The sequence below is a fragment of the Marmota flaviventris genome, chromosome 7 (genome assembly GCF_047511675.1).
Source record: "Marmota flaviventris isolate mMarFla1 chromosome 7, mMarFla1.hap1, whole genome shotgun sequence".
Lineage (NCBI taxonomy): Eukaryota > Metazoa > Chordata > Mammalia > Rodentia > Sciuridae > Marmota > Marmota flaviventris.
In genome coordinates, this window is record NC_092504.1 from 12,246,206 (window position 1) to 12,273,097 (window position 26,892).

The 26,892-nt window shown below is 42.9% G+C and overlaps 1 protein-coding gene across 10 annotated transcripts in view; it reads right to left on the bottom strand.

Annotated features, from left to right (window-relative positions):
- The window catches only part of Ldb2 (LIM domain binding 2), a 342,989-nt gene that overhangs the window by 187,568 nt on the left and 128,529 nt on the right, over positions 1–26,892 (bottom strand). For all 10 annotated transcript variants that reach the window (XM_071614170.1, XM_071614168.1, XM_071614169.1 and 7 more), the window contains exon 2: positions 23,850–23,952. In XM_071614170.1, the coding sequence (XP_071470271.1) occupies positions 23,850–23,952 (103 nt within the window). The remainder of the gene's footprint in view (positions 1–23,849; positions 23,953–26,892) is intronic.

The following is a 26,892-nucleotide window of genomic DNA, read 5'->3' on the forward strand; positions in this document are numbered from 1 at the left end:
AGGCTGCCTTTATCCTCCAAATCCCCCATCTTTGTTTAAGCTACAAACGGACTCTATAAAAATCAGCTCACTGGCCTCCCCATATTATACACCTCCCTGCACAAATCAAATGAAGCTTTGGCTGAAAAGCCGATAAAAAAAATAAAATACACCATCACCCAACACATGAGGATGCTGATATATTTAAAAAGTGGTTATAATTTCTAATCCTTTCCTTTCTCTCCAGGGAATAGATCATCTTTCTAAGGAGCATTCAGAACTCTGGCACTGAGGACACTTGGGCCCTTACGTTGTTTTGATTAGGGATTTTTCTAACATAACCACCCCACAAAGTGTTCCTCACTAGCGCTCATGCTTAACATCTTGGGAGCAAGCAGTTGTCAGGAAAGGGTTGAATATCGGGGCACAACCAAGATCACCCCGTAGCATTCTCTCCTGGGAAACACTCTCAAACGATGCGGCTCTGTGTCATCCAGACACTCTGGGTCCATTCCCTTGCATTTTGTTTTGATTGTGTGCAATGAATTCTAGAGTCTGGCCAGAGACCTCAGAAATAAACAAGCCCTTCCTGGCCTTTCCCCCTTCCTGATGTGGCTGGCCGGGTAGGGAGAGCCTGAGATCTCCAGCATCCAACTCTCCTTTACAGGCTGCCGGCAGGAATCTGAGAGCCCTCCTTACACATCCCCGTGGCACCAGGAATCTCTGCTCCGCAGGTGATATCGTCATGACAAGCTGATCTGTTCCACTCTTTGATGAAGGCCGTCTCACCTGTGACACTGTAAATGTGTCTCACCAGGGCAGAGATCATTATTAATCTTTGATTCCTCCAGGCCCAGCCCAGTGAGCAAGGTATAAAACACACTCACAACGGTGTCGCCTACCACACTCTAGATTTATTTTTAATCATAATATTGTCTGAAATGCACAAAGTGTGTACTACAAACCAGATCTTCGCATACACTGTCTCATTTATTCCTCGGACTGCCTGAGGTGTCTACTAGTACCACCTTCCTATTTTAGAGATGAGAAAAGGAGGTTTAGAAGGGCAAAGTTGTGGCCATGGGACGAAGATAGGGCTTAAACTCATACAGGCTGACTCAGGGACAACAGTCTCGTCTCTGGTAGCTGCTTCGCCCACTGGGCCAAGAAATCATCAGGACGAAGATTGCCACATGTCATCCGTGGCTCTCATGCCTGATGCCACATGAGCAATCCTGCTCCGGTAAGTCACTGAATGGCCATCAACCCAGCCAGAGTGTGGCTTCCTGGAGCTCAAGGGACTTCTCTGAGAACTCATGGAGAGTAATAAGCAGACCTAGGTTTAAACCCAGGGGTGGACAAAGTTTCCTTCATGCATTCTCAAGGGAGCTGGAGCTGGGGAGAGGGAGGGAAAGCAGGGAGAAAACAAGTAAAGGAATTGCTCTTGGTCACCAAAAGGGTCAGGTCACAGTAGGGAAGGTTGAAGAGGTCGGGGAGAGGGAGTCCAAAAAATGGCAAACTGGGTCCACAGGTAGAACTCAGGGAGAAGTTTGCTAGAACTGGCTGGGAATGGATTTAGTTGGACTGGAATACAGTAGTGTGGAATAAAACGGGATGGAGTGGAATGGCTTGAGTGGCAGTGGGATGGCATGGCAATGGGAATGGAACAGAGTGGCACGGAAGGAGAAAGATGTCCAGCTTCTGCCTGGGTGCAGACAGCTCCAACCTAACTCCTGGCATATGGGTTTACTTGTTGCTATGGAGCAACTCAAATTCACATGTTCAAGCTCTAACTTCCAATAGGACAATATTTGAAGATAGAGCCTTTTAGGGTGTAGTTCCAACCTTTTGGGGTTGGAAGAGGTCTTTTTTTTTTTTTTTTTTTTTTTTTTTTGGGGTTTTTTTTTTTTTTTTTTTTTTTATTGTTGGCTGTTCAAAACATTACATAGTTCTTGATATATCATATTTCACAATTTGATTCAAGTGGGTTATGAGCTCCCATTTTTACCCCATATACAGATTGCAGAATCACATCAGTTACACATCCATTGATTTACATATTGCCATACTAGTGTCTGTTGTATTCTTGAAAGAGGGATTTCATAGTGGGATTATAAGAGACACCAAGCAGCACACACTCTCACTCCGTGTGAACACCTAGAGAGGTGGCAGCCTTCTCCAAACCAAGAGACTCCTCACTAGGGCCAGAATCAACCAGAAGTTTGACCTTGGACTTCTGGCCTCCAGAACTGGGAACGCATACATGTCTGATGTTTAAGCCATGGTCTGTGATAAGCTAGTACTTTCCTGAATGGTCTTGGGCTCCTTCTCAGTCTGGTCTTGTGTCCTTGGTCTGGCCTAGGCTGTCTTCAGCTGGTAAGATTTGGTGACCTTTTTTTTTTTGCTTACCTGGATCTGCCTGATTCCATTCAAAGCAGTGGCTTCAATACAGCAGAGCAATACAAACCCAAAATACCCACAGCAAATCCTTTTTCAAAGTCCATCCAGTTGGCCTTGCAAGCTACAGGGTGAAATTCTAAGAATGCCCAACAGGAATTCAGGGTCCTTGCCTTAAAAAGCATGATCCATACCTTCAAAGCAGTAAAAAAAAAAAAAAATTGATCTTTCAATCTCAGTTTGTTTTAATTCTAATCTGTCTAATTATGGGCTTCAACCGGCCACATAGACAAAAGAAACAGTCTTCCTTCTTAATCAACTGTTGTTTCAAGACACCCAGCTTCATGGTTTTTGCCCCCAGTTTTGTCTTTCAAAGGGTCTTGGAACTTGGAGTTCTCTTTTATAAATGCAAATACAGTTATTAGTTATGCATTTCAGTACACCCTAAAATAGCAAAGGGCAGCACCATGGCCCTCGCAATAGCAACACATTTCTTTTCATTCCCTGCAGAGTTCCCAGGGTCTCCTCATGTGTGTGGGTTTGATCACAATGCTCTCTGCCACTATAGCTTCTATACCAGAGCTCAGGGAAGCTGTGATCGCCGTGGAATGCATGATTATTAACGTACATCAAGCAAATCACAGTGGCTCTGTATTCTGTTTTGCTACTAATTCAATCCCTCATTAAGAACCTTAATTCTTATGCATGGATACAATAGGGTTTTAAAGGATACATAGCCAGAAATTGCCACGGCAAACTCATTACCATCCACGGCTGTAGTTCTATATAGAAGTCAAATTGGAAAATGTGAGAAATGGCCTAATACAGAAGGTTTTATTTTGATGGGAAATAGCTGAGAAGCTGAGATGATTTCTCATCTGTTTGGACAAACACATACAAACATCTGAAGTCTCAGCTGTTAAGGACCAGGATGGGGGGTGGGGTGGGATTGTAGAATGCATTCTTTCCTGAAAAGGGGTTTAGGGAAAAGAAAAAAAAAGTGTAAGTTAAAAATGAACACTGTGCTTAGAAAACCAAATTATGCAAATCCACCCACTTTCCACCTAGCTCCTGTTTCTCAGCATTGGCTGACTTTGTAAGGTCAGGGAGAGAAGCTGCTAAAGTTACACACTCAAATCGCAGTTGGGGGGAACTAGCCTTGACTGGAATCAGACATATCTTTTCAAAAAAACCACCAGGACAAAAAAGAATGAAACTCTGAACTAGGTCCATCACCTGACTCAGGGCCCTTCTTAGACTGAGAGGCATTCAGATTAAATAGAATAGCTCAACAAAGGCTGCAGTCCAAAATCAAATGAGGTGCTTTTTACCTGGATATAGCATATTTTCCTACTTACAGTACTTCAAGGTAGGAAGAGACGGGATCTAACCTGGCCATTCATGATTATAAGGCAGACTGGAGGGGGTATAAAACCTAATCCTGGAGACGATGCTGTGAGCAGCACAACTGGAATGGATTTGAACAGATATCCCATCATTAGGCATTTGAACAAAGGGCCAGTATCTGGCTGGCATGGGTGTCTTGGCATCTGACTCCTGAGCGGGTCTGGAAGTTGTCACAGATACACTGTATGCAGCGCCTCTGGGAATGGGCCTGGGAATCAGAACAGCTTGGAAAGGACTCTGGGTTATGCAACCTAACGCTGAAAACCTGGGTTTTAACACACCTGCCTCAAAGGTAAGTGAGAGGAATAGAGAGAAAAACAGTAGCACTGAGTACAAATGATCTATGTGGCAAGTGTGGACTTGGAGCTTACTTCTGTTCCAGCAATCCACTCTTGGAAGGAACCCGGCCTTGAGATTTGGCGGCCTGTGGAAATCTGCCTTCTGATAAGATGCTTGATGCTGTCCCTATTGCTGTACACAAACCACCCTCGTCATCAAGGCAACAATTAACTTCGTTTTGATGTTGTCTAATTACCGTGTTTACTTTTCACACGATCATCACACGTTGGCTTATTTTTTTTAAATATTGTTATTAGTGGTAACAGATATAATAAATTAGAATCTCTATTTGGGAGAGAAGAAGCTGCAGAAAGAAAATGCATATGTCTAGAGAGAAAACCGGCATAGGGAAAAGAGAACCGGATTTGGATTCAGAAGGGGAAAAAAAACCCAAAAACATCTGGGTTTAAATTCTACTTGGTCTTCGTTTTCTCAGGTAAAGGAGAGAAATACTGATACTTCTTTTTAGACTTGGCTGGATTTAATGAGATTCTTTAGGGAACTGTCTTATCTTAGTTTGTGGCACACAGTAGGCTCTCTTTCAATGGAAATTCTAACAGTGATAATAGATAACAAAAAAATGGCCAGTTCAGCCAGCTCTTGGGAGCAAGGTGTTTGAAAACCCACATACCCAGGTAATTCAGTCAGCAGCTCTGTACTTAGCCTTGTTGATTAAGTAAATGAGCCAATGAATGAGTGAATACGATTTAAAGAACATGTCAATATCACTCATCACCAAAAATTTCCAAGGTTGAACCTCTGATTCCTGGAAGAGTGACTGGTGCTCAGAATTAATTGTCTGATTGCAGGAAAAGGATGAAAAACAAATTCCCAAAGAAACACAGTGGCTCTGAAGGTCATTGTTTCCTGGCCCTTCACCTTTACCAGACCCAAGAAATGGCTCCTGATCCTCCGCCGGGCCCCTTTCCCTCCCTCTGCCAGGCCCCTTTCCCTCCCTCTGCCAGCTTGCCGTCCTCTTCCTCCTGTCCATCCCCCACATTTGGGGTCCCCCATCCTTCTCATCACTTCTCTCCAAAAGGAGAAATAACTGCTTCTCGTCTTCTGAGGACTCTGGTTGAGAAGTGAAATGCTGGAACTTGGGTACAAAAGAACAGTCATCATGTCTCAAAGATGGGGTGCTCCTGTGGAGGGGAACACCAAACAATAAATGCCTGACCACTCTGGAGCCTCCTGGATTTTGTGTTGCACACCACCCTCCTGCACCCTTCCATGGTCCCCCACCAGGAGGAAGCATTTGAGGCTTGGTCATAGAGGAACTCTAACAGGACAGTCCCAGGCGGACTCTCCAGGTGAAGTAGCTGCTGGCCCCTGGGCAGAGTGCCATCCATTTTTTTTTCTGGACCCCTCTTCATGCCTTTTAAGAGCAATTGCCCCTGGAGCTGGACCCTGGGGCAGGTGCAGGGACCCTGTCATGGCCTCTGCAGCAGCCTGTGTGTGTCCAGCTCGGGGAGGCCAACCCAGTGCTCCTGCTCCTCATCCACTGCTCTTTCTGCCTCCCTGCTCTCTGGCCCCCAACTACAGCCCTGGGCAGAAAAGATCCCCTGAGCCCACCTGCTCCCTCGGCTGCCCTTGGCACATTGGGGGAGAATGCCTAATGGTGCCACATACAAAGATGTGAACCCTGGAAAATATTTTTCTACTACCTTTATATGATGCAGATCCATTATCCAAGACTAGAAGCCACCAGTGAGCCTTTATGGTGGCTTCAGATGGCTATTTCTACAATGCAGACAATGAATGCGGATTTTGTATAGAAAACTCCAGGATTTACTATGTCAACTGTACAGAGAGATGCCCTTGGCTATCTCACCGTCTAGGAAGGCTCTTAAGGCTGCCAGAGTTGTCCACGGGACAGTGCAGATCCAGTCCACATGCATTAGGCACAAGGAGGCGAAGAACGCTTGCAGATTAGTGGACACACATCAGCGGCGTTGAGTGTACAAGGAATGAACACGCAAGTGGACCCTAGCATTTGGAGTCCCATGTTGACTGAACTCTTATCAGAGATTGTTTACTTACATATTATGCAAATCTTTCCAATTTGGGCTGGCTGATATTTCCAATAATCTGGGTCTTTTGACAAGCAGGGGGTAGTTTCTAATTCTGGGCCCAATTCCTCTAACTTGGGAAAATCCCTACAATTCAGGAATATCTGTCTCAAAAGCTCTGTAACAGAAGTAGAAAATAAGCAACCAGAGGGAAAAACACACAGAGAGAGATTGAGGGAGACTGCCTGCCAGTATTTGCATCGGGACTTCTAAGCAGCCTTCCCTTCAATTAAACCAATCTGAGGCCTCACCCCAAAGAATCTTCCTTCAGAATCTGGAAGGAGTAGAGAGAGCCAGTACAAAGCAGAAAAGGAAAGGTGAGTTATGAAGGTTTTGAAACAACTTGCTTTTTAATAAAGTAGACGTAGATGGCATTTTCTATCTGAATTCAAGTGTTCATCCTTTTGCTCATTACAGTCAGAATGCAGCACAGAAGCACTCATTTGTTTATTTGTGGGACTGAATGAGGGCTGTTTCTCAAACATGAAATAAAGGAATCAAGCAGTAACGTGGTCCAATTCATATGTTAAAAGAAAAGAAAAACTAAAAATTAAACTTGGAACTGGAGATGGGAGTTACCCGAGATTTTATTGGGAGACCTCCATAAATATTTCTTGGTTTTGTTTAAATGGCACTAAACCATGACATTCTGCATTTGAAAGAAATTAGCTTTGGGGACATTCTCTAAGAGATGGTCCCATCATGCTACTCCTGGCAGACACAGCTGTTTAAATTCTTTCATCTTATTGCATTTGGTTACATACCCGACTCACACCGCCCTGAACATGCCACTCTGAGCCTGGGAGGTTTATAGGTGTCTATCACCAGGCATTCTCTGCTAACAGTTGCTTAGCTACATTGCAGATCTTTTGTTCTTTGCCCATGGATCAATCCCCCCAGGCCTCCAATAGTGTGAGCTGTTCTTTTGATTGTCCCTCTACATCCTTTGCTCTTCCTGCAGCTAAAATCAGCACGCCACATACTAACTCAGGAACTTTCTGCAACCGTTTGATTTTGATCTCGTGCTAATGTGATACCTGTCTAATCTAACTCACAGACTTCTGGAACATAACCACTCCTGCGGTTTCTCTCTCCCATTGGAGAACTGTCTTCTGGGCGACATTTTCTTCATGAATATGAATATACATTTTATTCTCTGCTAAGTGACACAATTGCTCTGTCTTGACGCCTCACTTTCTGGCTCAGGCATATCTTCATTCATAGTTTGACAGACTTCTCAGCCTTAACGATGACTTGGAAGAGCTCCTTAATGTAATCCGTGTATTTTATTTATAATTTAAAATCTTTATCCTCCATATCATAAATGTAACTCTCAGTAATGAGATCAAAATGCATAGCACAACCCAGAAGTTTATGGCCAGGAAAGACTCCCCGAGTCAGTAATGTTACTTGTGGACGTAAATCAAGCATGTTAAAAAAGGCATTAGCTTTCTCGAGTAATCAGGATCCAAGACACAATTTGGTAATTGAGAGGAGTTAAAAATCAAGTTGTTCAAATTCGGCTTTATTTCTGTTTCGATGTATCTATATTCAGAATTATGGGACTTTTGTCACCTCCGCAGCCAATGAGTTCTGCCTGCCATTCTGAGGCAGATCATTCCATTTAGCAGTTCTGTATATTTGAAAGCTCTTCCTTTGAAAGCAGTGCAGTCTATTAACATGTTACTTCCATCACGATCCAACTAGCCCTAGTTTACTCATTTAACAGAGATTATTCTGTGTCAGGTGGAATATCAGATACTGGTGATTAAGAGATTAAAAGGCTACAATCACTATCTGAGGACATCACCAAAAGGTCCCAGCTGAGCAGCATATAAACATATAACCATGAACTATGAAAGATAAGTGGAATATATGATATGCTAAGTGTGCAGAGAGATGGGATTAATTAATCGTGTGGAGGGATCTAGGGAACAAGGTGGACTGTGAAGAGGAAGAACCATAAACCATATTCCAGGAAGAAGACCCAGGGAAGCATCCAGTTATGGTCCTTCCTCCCCAGTCTAAATCTCTGCAGTCTGACAGCCCAGTCCACACATCAGACACTCGTGCTCACCTTGACGTGTCTCTTCTCCTAGGTACATTATTTTTATAGTATTTTTTTTCAGAGAGGTTTGGTTTGACCTCCTCTTCACCGTCCTTTGCCATTGCCCGCAGAAACTGGGCAAATCCCTGGTTTGCCCTTATGCATCCCGTGTTTGCCCAACGCACAAATCACAACTGAAATTTATTAGTAATTAGTGTGACCTTCATTTCTGTTAGCTCTCCGTCCCTCAAGAATTTAAAATCTACAATTGTTCAGAATTATCTAGAATCTAGGTGGAGTCTAGGTATAAACCTAATGAGGTCAGTGGCCAGAACCCTGTTATCTAAGGCATCCCCAGAGCAAAAGGGGTTTGAATGGCATAGGCAGAGCTTAGTAGGCATTGCTGAATGAACACAGGGATGGGTAAGTGGACCATCTCCTACACAACACCAATTTGATTTCTTTTATCTACAACCAGCTCCAGCTGATTTAATGTGGAGCTTACAGAATTGAACCCATTTTTCCAGACTTATCTACCTTAATTCTATATGCAGGGGAGACGCCCTCCAAGAAAGGCATTTTATAAGCCACCTGAGTCCCCAGCCTTGAAATTCTCTGACAGAAAAAGGTAAAAAGAATGGGATTTGGGGCTGGGGATGTGGCTCAAGCCGTAGCGCGCTCGCCTGGCATGTGTGCGGCGCTGGGTTCGATCCTCAGCACCACATACAAATAAAATAAAGATGTTGTGTGCACCGAAAACTAAAAAATAAATATTAAAAATCTCTCTCTCTCTCTCTCTCTCTCTCTCTCTCTTTAAAAAAAAAAAAAAAGAATGAGATTTTCCCAAAGCCTGAAGAATGGCCATGGAGACTGGATTTAGGGACCTTCACACAAAAGGGCTTGTGACCAGAGACTAGACCTGTTCTGATTACTCAGCACATAGGAAGGCAAAGGGTGCTCACGGAATCAGTGGCCTCCTAGAGAATCCCCCGCACACTTCATATTAGTTTCATATGTTCAAAACACAACAGTCAAAAAAAATTTTGTAATGCATTCAGCTGTCATATATAAATAAAAGGGGGAAAAAGAAAAAAAAAAGTCTCTTGAACACCATAGAGCAGCTTCCAAGAGCCAAGCTCCAGAAAGCTCAAACAGACCTAACTATTCCCCCAAACAACTTCTTTGCCTCCTTGGTATGTTCTTCCAGCCTGGCCTTCCTCACTGACCCCTCTCCCCTCTATCCCTGCCTACCTGAATTACACCCACAGCCTCCCTGCCCTACAGCAAGAAGGACCTCTCTTCTCTGGCTTCACAGGGTACTTTACACCTATCTGAGGACCTTTGTATAAGGTGACTAGTTTTACAATTATAATTATGTATTTATTTCCTGTTCAAGTCTACGGGGCCTCCAAGATTTCTACCCCAGAGTACCCATTTGTATAATCCATTCCCTTGATTAGAAGCAGGACTCATGACTGTGTCAGGATATCACTCCATGCTATGTGACATTAAACAGCAGAGAGATTTTGCATGGGGAATTAAAGTTACTAAATCAAGAAAAAAGGAAATGACCCTAAGTTGGCCTGAAGAAGCAGGTGATCCCATAGTGTCAGAGAGGTTTGTGTGAGGGTATTCTCCTGCTGGTCTTGAAAGAGTAATATGCCAGGTTGTGGAGGGGCCCATGTGTCAGGGAACTGCAGGAGGCATCCAGGGCTGAAAACAGCCCAAGTTAATAGCCAGAAAGAGGGTAATCCCACTGAGAGGAGCTGAATTCTGCCAACAATCCTGAGCCTCAGCTGGTGTGGGAGCCCCAACTGACATCACCATATCAACCTGAGCAGAGCATGCAGATGACCTCCCCTGGACACCTGACCCAGGGAAACTGTGAGATAATAAATGGGTGTGTGTGTGTGTGTGTGTGTGTGTGTGTGTGTGTGTGTGTCTTTGAGCCAGTAGTGAATTGAACCATTTTCCTAGACTTATCTAATTAATTACTGTGTGTAGCCAATTGTGTAGTATTTTGATGGGCTCTAATGGAGAACTTAAACATCCATAAAATAGGTTTTCTCCCATGTTTTGTACATCTTGAATTCAATGCAGTCGGTGAGCTTCCTGTTGTACTCGGTTTGAAATATTTTGAAGATGATTCAAAGAACAAAATTCAATACTATGTGGTCTCTGTAAGCCATGATTGTTTTAGACTATTTCCAATGAAAAAGGGAACTTGTAGCTAGTCCTACCAATAGGTTGTATAAAATATATGGACACGTAACTACTAATCTTGGTTTTATCCCTTACTAGCTAGGTCACCTTAAACAAGTCAAAATCAAGTCAACTTCTTGGAATGTTAACTAGAAATAATCCTTATCATAGTTACTATTTGTTGATAAACTCCAATGTTTCAGGAATTGTATGCATATTTTTTGCAAATACCATTACGCATTGCCCAGTATATAATATTTGAATTATGCAAATTAGAACACTGAGTGTCAGAGAAAAGAGGAACAATAGTCATGTGGTCACTAAAGGACATGGCTGTGGTTTGGAACCAGGCTGCTCTGACCCTCATCCTGGGCCGTTTGCCTTAAACAGTGCTTCCAGCATGGCACTCGCTACCTGGGTCATCCTGCAAACACAGAATGAGCTTTCCACAGCACGAGGCACAGCCAGGACCACCCTCCCTGCTCCTCAGAGGTGGGTCGCTTCTGTGCCTCCATCAACTCAAACGTCTCCAGGCTGAGACAATGGCAGGGACCCTGAGACCGAGCAGGGCGACTACACAGATTTAAGAACTCTTTTGCTTAGAACAGTGAAAAGGAAGTCAAGCGTGAACTTTCTGAGCTCCAAAGATATTCTCAGGGCCCCATTTGGGAATAAGCATAAATCTTCAAATTTATCCAAAGTTGAGCAAATTCACAATGACAAATGTAACAGCTCCTCTAAATTGAAGTTCATCTCTTGGCAGTTCGGAAGGCTTGGATAAAATGCCAGCAACAAGGACTTGGAAGGAAATAAATCTTTAGATTCCCTGAAAACATGGAGAGTTACTGTGGAAGACATATGGAGGATCCCATACTGCATGGAAAAAGAGAGTTTATAAATGTCAGCTGTGTAGCAGCAGTGTCGGGGGGCGGGGTTCAGCAACCCACACTTAACCACCACGAGGAAAGAGATGCTGTTGGGACGCCAGCCTCCAACTAGTGGGACATCAGTTCTCAATTTGCCCTTAAGAGCTAAATACTCTTAATTGGCACTGTTTGGTGAACGAGGAGGAAGGAAGGTCATTTTCAGGAGGCAAAGCTAGAGATTTTTTTTTTTCATCCAAACAGGTAACATTAAAGATTTTTTAGTGTTTAAAAGGGTTCCCAGTAGTGAGATGGTAAAGGGACCACAGTGCGGGCCTGAGTGGCAGAGGAATTGAACTCTGCACCCCCTGGGACCTCACGCTGTTCCTGTCTCCAGTGGTCAACACAGTACCTGCTCCTGGGCAGCTGGTGAGGGTGAAATGAGACACTGCATTCAGTCTTGCTCAGCAAATATTAGCCACGGGTCTCCTATCACTTATGGTGTCAGGCACAGAGACCACGGAGGGAAACAAGATGTGGCCCTTACACACAGTGAGCCTGTGGATGATACTGATTTATCAAAAGAATTTTACACATTGCAAAGCATTATGAAGATGTTGGACATTTAAACTCATTAACCAACCCAGGAGATTACTTTTGCACATATTTGAAAAAACCCCAGGTCAAAAATCTCTAAATATCTGAATCTTTTGTTGTTGTTTTTGTTTCTAAATTAAGATATCATAGGAAGAATTACTTATTTCAGACTTCCAATTGGAATCCTTGCTGTGTCTTTTTTTAAGACAAACCACCGATAATATTGGAGGGTCTTTGCTTTTTTTTTTTATCTTTCCAAAGGGAAAGAAGTAATACATAAAACTGCAATTCAAGTACAGGGAAGAAGAAGAGAGCTGGCACCATAAACATTCCTTATTTCCCTGGGGATGGGTCATCTTCCCTGCTCCTCCTGAAGGCTCTGCATGGAGATTGCACCAATTAAACAATACCCTTGCTGGCCACAAAGTTCAGAGCCAAGAGTGGAAGGGACGTAAAGGAACCGCCAAGTGTCAAGAGATGCAACAGGACCTCAGGGAAGATGCTGCAAACATCTAATGAGGAATACACAACTTCTTAGAACTTTTGTAACTAATGACAACGAGGTAATGCTAAAGACGAGACAGGGTTTAATAAATATTTTAATATTTCCACAGCTGAGCCTGCTTACATGGGGCCGGTGAACCATTTTCTTAAATAAGGCATGGTGCTGGTCTGACATTATTTTAACAAGTTAATTATCAAGTGAAAAATAGCTGTCGCACTGCTGTGAACCTGAATAATAACTCTCATAATTACCGATTTTGGGCCTATCTTTAAAAAAAATAATAGAGCTCTAAGTATTAAAGTATTTTATGGGAAATACATTCTGGTACAGTGTCTAAAAATGTGGATGACTATTAAGGATATAATTAGCAGTTTATGTACGTCATCAGTCAAACACCGTTTATCATTTCTCTCCTGGTCCTACGAAGAAAGCAAATAAGCATGAGAATGTGGAGTTATTTCATGCAAGAAACCTTGGAAAAGTTGGCTGCTACTAATTTTTTCAAAGCGTGAAAGTTGAACTTTCCTAAATGCCTCAACTGAAAACTAAACACAAATATGGCTGACTTTACCAAATCCCAGCCCTACCTCACACATGCCACAGTGAACCGTCCCAGAGGAAATTTTACGGGGACAAATACATCTTGTCAGGTAGCTAACTTCAGTCTTTGGAATATTTTCAAAGCTTGTATGAGTTCTAAAAACACACAAATAGTTGTCCTCTATCTGAGAACCACCTCAGGTGGTTGATTTTTACAGAGAATCTAGTGGTGAGCCAGGGACACCCTGTGTGTCTGTGAGGAAATCATCTCTGGAGAACTCAGGCTGGGCTGGGCATTTACTCAGATTCTGAAGGTAGTCTTTTGGTTTTTCGTTGTTCTTTGTGTAACAAACCATCCCGCCATAGCCAGTGATACATTTTTTTTTTTTCAAAATAAAACAAAGATAGTCAAATTGACTAAGATTATTCAAAGGCAAGAATAAGTAAGACATATGCATTTTTAGGAAGGTCTGTAAAAGTAATGCAATGCTTTATTTTGCGCTAGACAACACAGAGAACGGATTCTCAGGAGTAATTGTGCGGTAGCTCATAAAAATGGAGTGGTTTACTACTGTGGTCTCAGGTGACTGTACATCTTCCACTGAGTCTCCTACATGATTATGTATAAGTGTTAATTGTTGTCAAGTTCAGGTCCTCCTGACTTGTTGGGAAGCCCAAGGTAGAAGTTATGACAGGCAAGATCCCATCAAAGAGTCCATTAAAGAAAGCTTCACGTGGGAGAGGACCAATGTCATAAAAATAAACAAGCACAGCGGCAGGCATGGTTGTATGAAGCGGATTCTTCCAGAATGAAAAATTAAAGCAAAACACATGAAGGCAGCAAGTTCTGTAAGTTCTCGAATTCAAATACCCTAACATGACTACCTTGATTAAACAATAAATAATGAAACAGACCCTGATGAGTAGTTTTGTCATGGCGTCTCTATATTCTTAACAAAATTCATCTGAACGTTGCTTAATATAGTTGTAGAAGAATGCTAATTTAACCTGACTTCAACGAATGCTTTATTTTACCTCATCTGCATAAATGAAGTGTGTTCACAACTTGAAAACACGACAGGAATGTGAAGAGAAGCTCTCCAGTTGGCTTGTGGTGGAACTTGCCTCAAATCAGCTCTCTCCAATCAACGAAAATATCACAGGCCAGTGTTACACAAAGGGATAATATGCACATCTCAATTTAACACTGCTTTTTTCAGATGCTTTACATTAAAAAAATGATAGCAATTTTTAAATGTCACTGATTTGTAAATAAAGGTCTAAAACTGGGGAGTTGAGCATTATTAAGAATGGGTTCATAAACAGGGGCAGAGGGTATCTATGTGAAAAGACATGGCTAAGATCTGCTAAGAGTCAAGTCCTTTAACTAATAGCTCACTAGACCTTTAGCTTCTCCAAAGCTCATTTATCTTCTTGTCCCTGGGGCACAGAAAGATGAGGCACAGAAACTCCTGAAGGAAGGTTAAATAAATACTAGGTGTTTCCACTGAAATTACATCCAATAAGACCCATTTGATAAGATTTAAGTACCTGGTTAACAATTGCTAAGATTTACATAAAATTTGATGACTGAATAGGTCCTACCTACCAGGAGACTGGCTGAATATGTGGTGAAATGCTCCAGGGGAAAAATATCAGTCCTGGTGCATGCTATAGGTGGATAGATATCATTTGAGCTTTGAGTTTAAATGTGAGTCTCAAGCCCTGGTTCTCTTTGTGTACAAATTTCCAAATTGTTCTGTGACATTCGTCTTATTCTATAATACCAAACAAGTTGCAAAAACTTGAGATTGTAGTGGTGGGAACTTAAAATTAGGTGCAACAATGTGCCTATGGTCTAGATAATCAGATAGGTTGGGTCACATTTGAACTATTAATCAGAGCTGCACAGTTATTTAATCCATAAATATTTACTGAAAGCCTTATAGTTGCAAGATACTATAGTCAGGTATTTAAATATATTTAAGTTGCACAGCATGGTGTTTTGATATACACAGCAAAATTATTTCAAGAAAATTAACATAACCATTTCCTTACATAGTTCCCTTTAATTGTTATTGCTACTGTGGGTGTACCTGAAATCTACTCTCTTAGCAAATCTATAACATGTAATATAATATTATTACCATAGTCATCATGCTGCGTACATTAGATCTCTAGTGCCCACAGTACCTTGCCATCCCATCTTACAGTGGGGATGCTATTGTATTAGAGTTAATGCAATAGGGCATCTGTCTCTTTTGCTAAACGAAAGTCCCTTTAAGGTAAGTCATAGCTGATACTTGGGTGTGTGTGCTCAATACCTATCAAATGTCGGACATAGTCAACTGTGGTGGCCTGTGATATGGACCTTGAATTTAAACTCAGACACATTTTGATCTCACTTTCAACCCTTTGTGGAAGTGTTTCCTCCTTTAGGTGTAATCCATGACTATAGCACCTAGACATTAAACAGAGGAAAGACTTTTGTGAATAAAAAGACATTTCATGGGCTGGGGTTGTGGCTCAGTGATAGAGCGCTTGCCTAGCATGTGTGAGGCACTGGGTTCGATCCTCAGCGCCACATTAAAAAATAAATAAATAAAATAAAGGTATTTTGTCCATCTATAACTGAAAAAAAAAAAGACATTTCATATGATCGTACAATGTGCCATGCTCACCCCCTACTGCAGCTGCTCTAGAATTATTAAGATTTCATATTTTAGCATAAATGGGGGGGGTAGGGCTGCAATATTTAACAAAGAAAAACAGGATGCCCAGTAAGATTGAACTTCAGATGAACATAAAACAATTTTGTAGAGCAGACTCAAATTACAAGGAATCATCTTAAAATTATTTTTTCTATGTAATGGTGCTTTTGCATTCAGTAGAAACCATATTTGGAATTTTGCATTTTGATCTTTTTCTGGACTAGAGATGTGCAGTCTGAAACACCCCCTTGCAATGCTGGGCAGTAGCAACAAGCTCCCTGTCACCGATGCTCTATATCACTGTGTTGCTAAGCTAAGCTTTTTGGTAGATTAGTTGTATTAAAACACTTTTGACTGAAGATACTTGGGGGTTACAATGGGTTTATCAGGATATAACCACATTGTAAGCCAAGGGGCATTTGTATAATGATGCCTCAAGTATTACATTTGTATATTTATATTTTATCTGTCAACCCTACCTTCAAGATGATAAGTTGGAAGTCAAAACAGACAGGAGAGGTGTTTCTCAACAATTTTTTGTTGTTGTTGTTGTGGTTGTACAAAACACTTACTATCTGAAAATAAGTGCTAAAAGCAACACCTATCATTTTTGACCATGAGAAAATTCACCACACTTTTCTTATAATTCTCTATGGGACAGTAACCTTGGTTTGAGAACCACTTGTAGGATATGTAGGATCATATTCCATGAAGCTAAGAGTCAGGAAATGCATGAGCCAGAACCCACAGACCTTGCAGTCACATAGTCTCAAAAAACAACACATGATGTCTGTTTTCTGCTTAGTACCTTATTCTGACCTTCCAACTGAGCTCTTGAGGGCACTCATGTGTCTGACTTGCCTAAACCTATGTGTTTGACAATTTTAGCACCATGAAGAAAGATCCAACAACCCCTCCAGATTTCCTAACAGGTTAATTTATAACATATAAAGGGAAAATTAAAACTCACCAAATCTGAAAGATCAATTATAAATATGATAATTATACCTTCAACTTGTGTAGCACTTTAAATTTATTCAAAGCACTTTCCTGTCCATTATCTCATGTGATCATTAGTGTGGTATTTATTAGAGATGAGAGAATGGAATGTCTGCTCAATCTATTGTTACGGCCAATTTGCAACTTCTGATACCATCAATTTGAAACCACAAATGGGAGAGAGATTCAGTCTCTTTTTCTCCTTCAGGAGTCTGTCAGTTCATCTATCAGTTGTGGGCTTTCTCGAAATTTTATTTTTATGACTAGTCCTAGATTTTCCATTAATGTCTCAAGAATATTATCTTTCTGAACCACATGCTTTATTATGCCAATTTAACCCATTTTGTCTCATATGTGGAATACCTATAAACACTTAAATATAAACTTAATATATGATATGCAATTATATAATTATGACATTATAATAATATTTATTAATATACATACATAAGTCTAGATTATGATTTCCAACCTACTTTGATACACTTGTGTCAATTTCATTGAAATATTCACAAAACTGAAAACTTGGAAATGGGCTAAGGGAAGGATTTTAAATAAAATGACATCAAAAGTAAACAACACATTTTATAATGAACTGTGCTCTTCCCAAGAGCTGTCTGCTGCACTGTGTGAATGCCTGATAAACAGCAGGGGCTCAGTGCATTTTGAATGAATCAATGAGTCAATGAATGAGTGAAGGAACAAATGAACGTTGAACCAAACTCTGCTTCTGTCCTAATTTAATTTGCTCCAAATCTCACCAGCCTAATGTAGTAGAAAAGGATCACTCTGAAATCACAGCATCAGCAGCTAGAATTATCCAGAAATCATTTAGTGCAACTCCATGTTGAAGAATACCCTGTCCAGAGCCTTCTGAGATGGCAGTATCTATGTCATTATGCAGCTGAGATGCCCCCGTCACCAGCGAACACCCATTCCTGTAATTAACCATCAAAGTCTGCTCTGAGACTTTGCAAAAGAAGGAGATTCTTTTTGCTAAGATAAATTTTTGGATGCAATCAAAGTCAATTTCCTTGCATCTGATTCTCAGTAAACAAGATATAGAGCCCTAAGTTACCCAGAGAAGTTGTTGGGGCTCACTTAGTTTTCACGAGCTCTTTGCTCTCTGAGAAAAATGGGGGCTGGAAATCTTACCTCTACCAAGAAGTTTGGGACTCGTTTTTGTAAGTCATCATCTTTCATTAACATCAGCTTTTGTCCCAATTGGTCATTACATTTTTAGGGTTCCCATGCAGAAAGAAGACAGATCTGATCTGACTCTAATCTAGGTCACATTTCCTCCTATTACATGCCAAGTGACTAAATAAACAATGGGAACTATCATCTATTTCAGTTCCAAATAACTGTCAAGTCATAGGTTTAATTCATTCACTTATTCAGCCAGCCAGCCATTCATCAATTCATACAATAAGTATTTGCCCTGTGTACTCCGAGACTGGCGCTAAGCTAAACAATATGTGGTTTCATCTTCACAAATATCCTATGATGCTGGCATCATTATTTCCTTGGTCTACAGATGAAGAACTGATGTAATGATATTTAAGCAGCATGCGCAACGTCGTATCACAGAGTCATGGTGAAGCAAAGACTCAAAATGAGTATGTTTTAATCAGCCTATGACTTTTATCTCCACTCCCATGAATGAAGGAGAAGAAGGAGGAGGAGGAGAAAGAAGAGGCAGAGGAGAGAAAGGGGAGGCAGAGAAATGTGTTCAGGAAACAGTAACTTTATGGCAATCCAAAGCTCCAGGACCATCTGACAGATACCTTTGAGGAGGCACAGGAGAGTTAACACTGCCCACATGGATACTGCAGACTTAGTATTCAGAGGGAAAAAAAAAAAAACATGTACAGATTCTTACCTTGAGATCCTTTTTCAGTGTGCTACAGTGTGCACTCTTTACATGTGACTTTTAAAAATGGCCATAGTAGTTATTAAGTATAGTGTCAAAATGCCCTTATGCTTACTTATTATCAAGGAGTCATTTTCCCAGAAATATATTTTTTAATCATGCAAAAAAAGAGGGGGGGGAGTGGAGGAAATGCTTTCAGAATTCCCATATGACAAGTGCAGTAAAGATGCAGGGGGACCTGGTGAAGCAATAAAAGCGGAAGAGAAGTAGCAACCAGACACAGTGAAGCCACTTTGGCTGTGTCGACTCTGTCTACCTTGGGGGAACTTGTCCAGATACACAACCCATAAAAGCACATTTTACAAGACAAAACTGAAATCTTAGTCAATATTGTGAAGGTATCAGAGCTTTCATAAATAAGGGAGATGGGGGAAGAAAATGCAAAAGAGAAAAAGGGAACATAGTGATGACTCCACAGAGGTGCCCACGTGTACTTCTTCAGACTCTCCATGAGACTCGGTGACTGAGGAAAATAAAGGCACAAGAGAACAATATTTCCTGAACTGGCTGGTTTTTTTCTTTTTTTTTTTCTTTTTTTGGCTTTTGTTTTTGTTTTTTGAGAGTGGAATGACCTCCCAGTCCCCACAGGACAGTTCTTGGCTAGTGTAAACATGAGGAGTGTGGTCCTGCTGAAGTCCTTATTTTAGACAGAATAGGAAAGTCAAGATGAAACAAGAAGCATATGATAGAGAATTACTGGGACCTTTGGTCAAAAACTACACCTGAGTGGTTAAAGGATTGATGGAAATTTTAGGTGAATTGTCCTCGGTCTCAGTCTAGAAGCAGCAACGGGCTCTGTGAAATTTAAACAAATAATAACAACAGCTAATATTTATGGAGCGTTTTCAAGGGGCTGGAGAGGCTGCTATGAATATCACATGCATCATCCCATCCAAACCCTACTTTCAGAAGAAAAGAGGACACTTCCAAAGTGACTTGTCTCAAATCACACAGGTGGTAATAGACAGCTGGATTTGAGCCCAGTGTTAGACCACAGCCCCTTCTCAGTGACAGGTAACAGGACACACTCTGAAACAAGATGGCACTGTAGTAGTCACGTCATTTTCCCCTAACTCCCAGTCACTGCCTGCCCAGACACAATCTCACCCTGTGTTCTGGACTCCTTGCTTCCCCAAATACAGAGCCCCGCAGGCAGCTAACCAGCCTTCCCCCCTCTTTCCCCTCCCACTCCTCCCTCACTTGGCAGAGTGAGGGTGACTCTCTGGGCAGCTGGAAGCGGGGCAGGGAGCAGAATGGCCTCAGAACTGCCCAGCAGAGAGGTGGTGAGGCTCCCACCTGGCCAGGGGACCTCTGCTTCAAGCTTGACACACTGCACACGTGGCAGGTCCCTGGCAGGTGGGCAGCTTCTCGGTGCCCAAAAGCCACGAGGCCGGAGAGCATGCTCTGCTGTCAGTAATCATGACACTGACGACTCGGTGCTTCAAATGGCCCCAGGCCCTTTGGTTACATCATCATTACATCATTTACGTCATTACATCATTTAATTTTCACCAGGAGCCAGTGATGGTGGTGCTATACCCATTTTGCACATCTGGGAAAGAAGGCGCTGAGTATCCTGCAAAGCATGGGTTCAAACCTTCATGCCCTTTCTCCTCCACCACTTAGGCAGTGCCAGCCTGGTATCAGCCTCAGTGGATGTTTCTCTATGTTTCTCTCCCAACAAGAAAATGTTTTCAGAATGAACTGAGAACCTCATGTTTTCTAGGAATGGGACCAATGAGGGGCTGGATGCAGGCTAGACCTGTTGAAGGAGCTGCCAGCAGCAGGTCCTCCACGTGGTGACCATGACTGTCATGAGAAGAGAGAACAGTGTGTGTGTGTGTGTGTGGAGGGGGGTGCCTCATGCCTAAAGAGAATAAAGGAAAATCAATACTCTGCTTGACATGAGCGGGGCACCATCACATAACCTACCAATGCCCCTTCTGTACCAGACCAGGGAAGAAATGGCAACAGACCACACAGACATGAAGCCCATCGGGTCCCAGCTGGGTATCTGCCTGACTTCCCTGGACCACGTTTCCAGTTTCAAAAACGACCCTTTTTTGCTCCAATGTTCTTTATTCTCTGACTTGCTGACAAAGAGGGAATCGCCCAGCCATCATCCTCTACCCTCCCCGTACCCCACCTGATGCAAGGAGAGAGCCTCCTTCCTGGAACTGCCAGCTTCTCTAGCCAAAGGACTGCTTCCTGATGCTACCCAAGGCAGGGCCAGGCAGGGCCAGGCACGTGAGTCACACAAAGCACCCCTTCAGCTCCTCCCCACAGCAGCCGCCACCACTGTCCTAGGAAGACAACAATGGTCTCCATCTGAATCAACAGTGTCCAGTCTGACCCTACGGAGGGTCCCACCCCATCAGGAGAGTGAAGGACGTGGGTGCAGGTGGAGTGCTTAGAGCAACAGGATCAATACTGAGGAGCTTTCTGAAAGGAAGGAGCAATGTATCACCCAAAGCAGAGTTATTTCCTAACTTATTGTACCGCTGGGACTTTTTTTTTTTTCCACTTGAGTAGATCAGAATCATATCCTAGAGTTTATTTGAAAATGCCAGCAGAGCAGGGACTGTGGATCAAGTTCTTCTAGTAATAAAAAGCCCAGAGATCTCAGTGAAAAAAAAATTGTTTTGCCAATATTATACTTACATAAGATTTCCTGAAATGTCTGTTCCCCCATTCATTCACTCAACAAATATTTATTGAGCACCTATTACAAGCGAGTTCTTGTATTTGAAAATTCAGCAATTAACAAAGCCCCCTTTCACATAGAAGTAACATTCTAGTAAGGAGAAAGGCAACAAATAATAGATAAACGTATGTCAGATTTGATGGTAGCTCAGGTATCTTAGCACTGAAAAGACCTTCTGAAGACGTGGATGGAGACAGGAGAGAAAGGGTTTTTCTAGGAAGGCTGAAAAAAACAACTCATCTACTAATACTGTTTATTACTTAGCATGAGTAATTTGGGAAATCTTTATACAAATACAAATTCCATTAGGCAAGTCTAGTTTTCCTTCTCAGGAATACAAAGACTTTAGCTCACTGGGACACATCCAGGAAAAGCCTCAGCTTCCAGCCCTGGGACCCCCACGGGTCTTCCTAGCCTGGCACAATGTTCCTGGACTGCGAATGGGTTAAGGTGGCAGTGCCTGCGCTCAGAGCACTGCACAAACCGTGTGCGTCAGGCGTTCTAAGCAAGCTTCATCTTTCCTGTCTCCCAGTCCCAGGCTGTCAGTCAACTGTCACTCGTCTGCACATCAGCAGCGGGTACACATCACCAGGCTGTCAGCGAGGCAGCTGATGAGACTCGGCTCAAGGCTGTCAATCATCTTTGTTTCTCTTCTCCACTCAGGAAATATTTTGGCTGGGAGAAACAAAGACACTTGGGCGATCGTGGCTCAGAGTCAGGCATTTACTCCTGCATGAGAATATAAGATCTTACAGGGACACTGATCATGCCTCCTCCCCCAGTGGTGTTGGGGCTGGGGTGGACAGTGGAGCAGCAAGACTGTTTTATTAGTACAAGCCTTAAAATCCTCATTCTAGTTTCCTGAGTTGACCTTGATGAATTCCCGAACGAGCAAAAAACAGGACTATAAAACAATGATAACTTGAAGTTATCTGATCCATGCCTCGAAAGATAAATACATAAGTAAGCAAATAAATAAATAAGGCAGCTCTCAGGGTGGATGACTGCTCGGTTAGAAATGATTCACCACGGATCAGGCAGCCTTTGGAAAGGGAGCAACTGCAGGACTGCTGGGGTCCTTTATCTCCTGGGGACTTCTGAAACACACTCTAGGGCCCAAGGAGGCTTGGGGAACGCCCACTTGGGAAGGAAAGGACCCCATGAAGTGGCTTAGCAGTGCTGCAGCAGGAGTCATTTTGTTGAATGTAAACACATTCTAACAGCCCATTGTCTGACCTACCATCTGCCCCTCAGCCAAGATATTTAGGGTGCAGCTCCACGCCCTTGTAAACCCACAATATCCAAATCTAAAGAGACGCTTCCAGCGACAAGTTTTGATTGAGCGGCAAGTCCCTGGTGGCCTGCTCTACCTCCTTGGTCACTGTTGTAAAATCACTACCTGCATGTATCAGCATAAGTAATCAAGTAAGCATGAAAAGATCCAGTAGTACTAAGCTGTCTAAAAATCCCTCAAATTAAATACATATATATATATATATATATATATATATATATATATATATATATAAATTAAATATATGTGTGTGTGTGTGTGTGTGTGTGTATATATATATATATATATATATATATATATATATATATATATATATATATATTTATAGTGACTTTAAAATAGACTTAGCAACTCTTGGAATTTTTAATCATGTTTATCAAGAGCCCTATTACCTATCAATTGCCAGACACTCTGGATTGACTGGCTCACGCCAGAGGCAGGTCTGTCATCTCAGTGTTTGTGACAGTAGGAATGTTTTCCCCTCTGTCAGAGCCTTTCATATATGTGCAACACTGATTTCTGAAAACACATCTCTCTCTGATCTAACCGGACATTAATTGCTTTTGTGTTGATGTGTCTATGCCTCTTGGTCTGATGGCACAACTAGCAAATCTGATTTCTGACAAGCTGGCTGAACCTAATCAGGACAGATCAGCTGCTACCTAAGGTGCCACAGGCTGTGATTTGAGGATCTTTACAGAGTTATCACTCGCAGGAAAGACAAGGAACTATAATTCTGTCGACACCAATCCCAAACTGTAGGTTCTAAAGCAGTGGTGGCCTCCCCCCTCCCCAAGAAAAGATAGCACTGGTCACATAAATACCAAATAAATACCTGAGATAATTGGTAAAAGGGAATTAGAAGGATGTGGCTGATACAGTGATGGTGAGGCCTTTTTTTTTAAGAAACCTTCACAAGCAGAACATGGGGTGTCAAGTGAGAGCCATCAAGGATAAAAGAGGGTCGCAGAGAAGAGACGCATGAGAACTTTCCGTCCCTGCGCTCCCACTTATTACTGGGTGGCTCGGTTCATATTGGCTCCACTCTCTAAACAGGCAAGTGCCCAAACAGTCTAAGCCTCGAAGGACATCTCTGAGCACCGACGCACTGCCACCCGGTGACAGTGTCTTGACGGGAAGCGAGAGCCCTGTCAGGACCAGGGTGTTGCTGTCAGCCTGTCAGCGCGGCGCTACTCTCCGAAGACCCCTGTGGTTTCCTTACAGGTGCAAAAAGAATATTAGAAAAATAAACTTCTTTCTTACTGTATCGCTTTGGTCCATCTTCCAAACAAAATGAAAGGGTTAATGTGGCGTCATCTTCAAAAAATTCAGTGGCAAACGCGTCCCACCAGAGGTTGTCACTGTCCTGCAAAGAGACAGATCATTTATTTAACAGGCGAGAGCGTAAAATAGCTCAAAGAGGACAAGAAAGAGGAAGAGAAAGAAAAGCCCAGTGGCTGCAGGCTTGGGGCTTGGCATATGTGCGTGGGTGTGCAGGCGAGGGTGGTGGCTGCGTGGTCACTCTTCAAATTAATTGCCTCAAATGGGACCGAATCCCAATTCAATAAGCCAGCTAAAACCAACACAATGAAAATTAATTCTTGAGGATATATTTGGGGAGATTTAATAAATATCCTAAGGAACACAATGTGAAGTCTTTTAACAAACTAGCTTGCATTTAATGCAAAATATATGAGGGTTTTTTTTTTTTCCCCTCTCCCTCTCTGCTCTCTGAAGAGCCCATTTTTACAAAAAGAAAACACAACATTTCAACCCAAGTAACAGGGATAATTTTTTTAAATACTTTCACCAAAAAGGGATGCTCTACTCTATGCAGCTATTTCTATAAAAGATAAAGGTATCGATACACAGATGGGTGGACAGAGAGACGGACAGATGAGTTTGTGCACAAGCAACGGGCACATGCATGTGGATTGAGCTTGAAGATTGTTGAAGATAACAGGCAACCACCATTTTTATGATAAAATAGCAACAAGACATCGTATTACAATAATTATCAAAAATCGAGAAGTCAGGCAGCAGGCAGGCTGTCCGCCTGGGCTGTGTTTGGTTTGGGTTGAGTGATTCTCTGGCTCATCCAGAAAACACTCTGGAACAGGTCCACCTTAAGGCATTGAGAACCACCACTGGTATCCACGGGAAAAGGGGGCCTCCTGCAACCGGGGAGGTGGCAGTGTCCTGGTGAGAGGAGAACTTGCACCCCAGCCCCACCCTGTGTCTAGGGCTCCATCTGCCCCCAGATTCTTAGGCACAGCCCTTCTCCAGGGAGTTGCTGGTTGATGCCAGAACTGAGGACAGTGTGCTTCCCTGCTGCCTGTCAGCTGGGAGGGGGGACAGACAGGGAATTGCCACTCCCCACTCATTTGTCGCCTCCACTGGGGCCCTGGCCAAGATACAGCAGGCCTCTCTGCTGCCCATGAAGTTGTTCTGCTTATGACAACATTAAGTTGTTGTCACTGGCAGGCCACAGGAATGAGCCTTCTGTCCCAGCAAGGATAATTAAGGAGCCGTGGAAGATGGATGCTGCCCTCTCCTCCAGAAAGGGAGAAGCTCAGACAAACGAACGTTTGTGTGTCTCTCTCTGGCTTCTTCCCAACAGCCACATCAGAAGCCAATGCTTGCCTCTGTAGAACAATGTAAATATAAAACCACTGGAAGACAGTGCATGGATCTATCTACAAACTACCGCCTTTTCTCCTTTCAAAAAACAAGGTTTTTATTGAGCACTTACTATACTCAGGGGCTTAGAATACACAGCTGCAAGAGGGATCAGTCTCTTTCCTAAAGAGCTAAAAACCCGCTAGCAGAAAACAGTCAAATGAGCAATGGACAGGCAGCCCCGCTACATGTGTGAGGTCACAGCCCACAAACTCAATGCTGTGTAAACTGTGGGAGCTGTTAGAAAAATCAGTGAGCTTGGAAGTGGAAGAATCAGTTACGCAAAGCAACCCTGTCTGGGAGATTGGGTGCTTCGGTTTATTTGACTTCGAATTGCTTCCCATATGGAAAAGGAGTCACCACATACCACACACTATTCTGTATTCTGTATATTTTCCTACTTAATCCACACTGCTACCCTGTTTCCAATTTTATTTTCCCTCCAACACAAACATAAGCTTCTTGGGAGCAGGGCCTTGGCTTTGCTCCCTGCTCCCTCTCCCAGCCCCCAGCATGGTGTCTAGCCCACAAGATACTCAATAAAGTACTTCAGTGAACGGACGGAGCTGCTCACAGGATTATTCCTACTTTGCAACTACAGAAACTAGAACTTAGGTGGCGAACGTACTTTACTCAAGCCCACTCAGCTAAGGAACGGCAGAGATGGAATTTAAACTGAGACACAGAACATCCCACAGCAGCCCCTGCCTGGCTCTGCCACATTTCCCCGACAGTCGTTGGGAGGTGGCAGTTAGGTTTCAAAAAGAAGGAGGCAAGAGCCCAGAGGGAATATTTTTGTCTCAGGTTGATGTTTTCCCTGAGTTCCTTGTTTCTTGTGCAGATGTGTCACCAGAGCCCAGGTAGGAAAGAGAGCCTGGTGCTACTACATCCCGGATGGGAGTCACCTCCCCTCACCCACCAGTGCTGCCTCTTCCCAGCCACTTGAACTTGAGAGACTTATTTTAATTCCTGAGCACATTTTCTTATTGGAAGTTGATGACAACAGTAATAATAACCATCTGGCAAGTGGGCAAGAGGATTCGGCGGGTACTGACGTCCCATGAGACTCCAAGGAGCATCGTGAAGATCGGCAAGACTTCCTTTCTCTGCCTCCGTCTACCATCTCTAACGTCATTTCGAGGGCCAGAGACACCCCGTATTCCAAAGAACTGCATCAAAAATAAACTTTACAAAACGATCTGTAAATGAAGTGCTTTTCCTGTCCTTGTGACTGTTGGCAACCTGCTTACCTAGCAACAGCATCTCTCTCCCGTGCTGGGGAGAGCCTGAGTAGAAACCTGTAAACTCCCCTGTGCCTGGCATCAGAGAGCAGCAGCCACCGGCAGCCACCAGATCAGGGCTCCACCTCCATTTTCCTATAGTCGACTCTTGGTCTCTGGCATTTCCCCTGGAAAATGAGCCCACGAAAGGCAAAACCCACGGGAACCCCAGCTGACCAGAGGGCTGCAGGGAGAAAAGACAACTCTGGCTAAAACGAGGCACAAGAACTGTCCGTGAGCAGCCATGAGGTTGCACAGGGTGGAGGTAAGTGAGCTCAGCACAAGTGGCACCAGGCGTCATGATCCCAGAAGAGATGTCATTGGATTCAGTTGACGGCAACAGAACT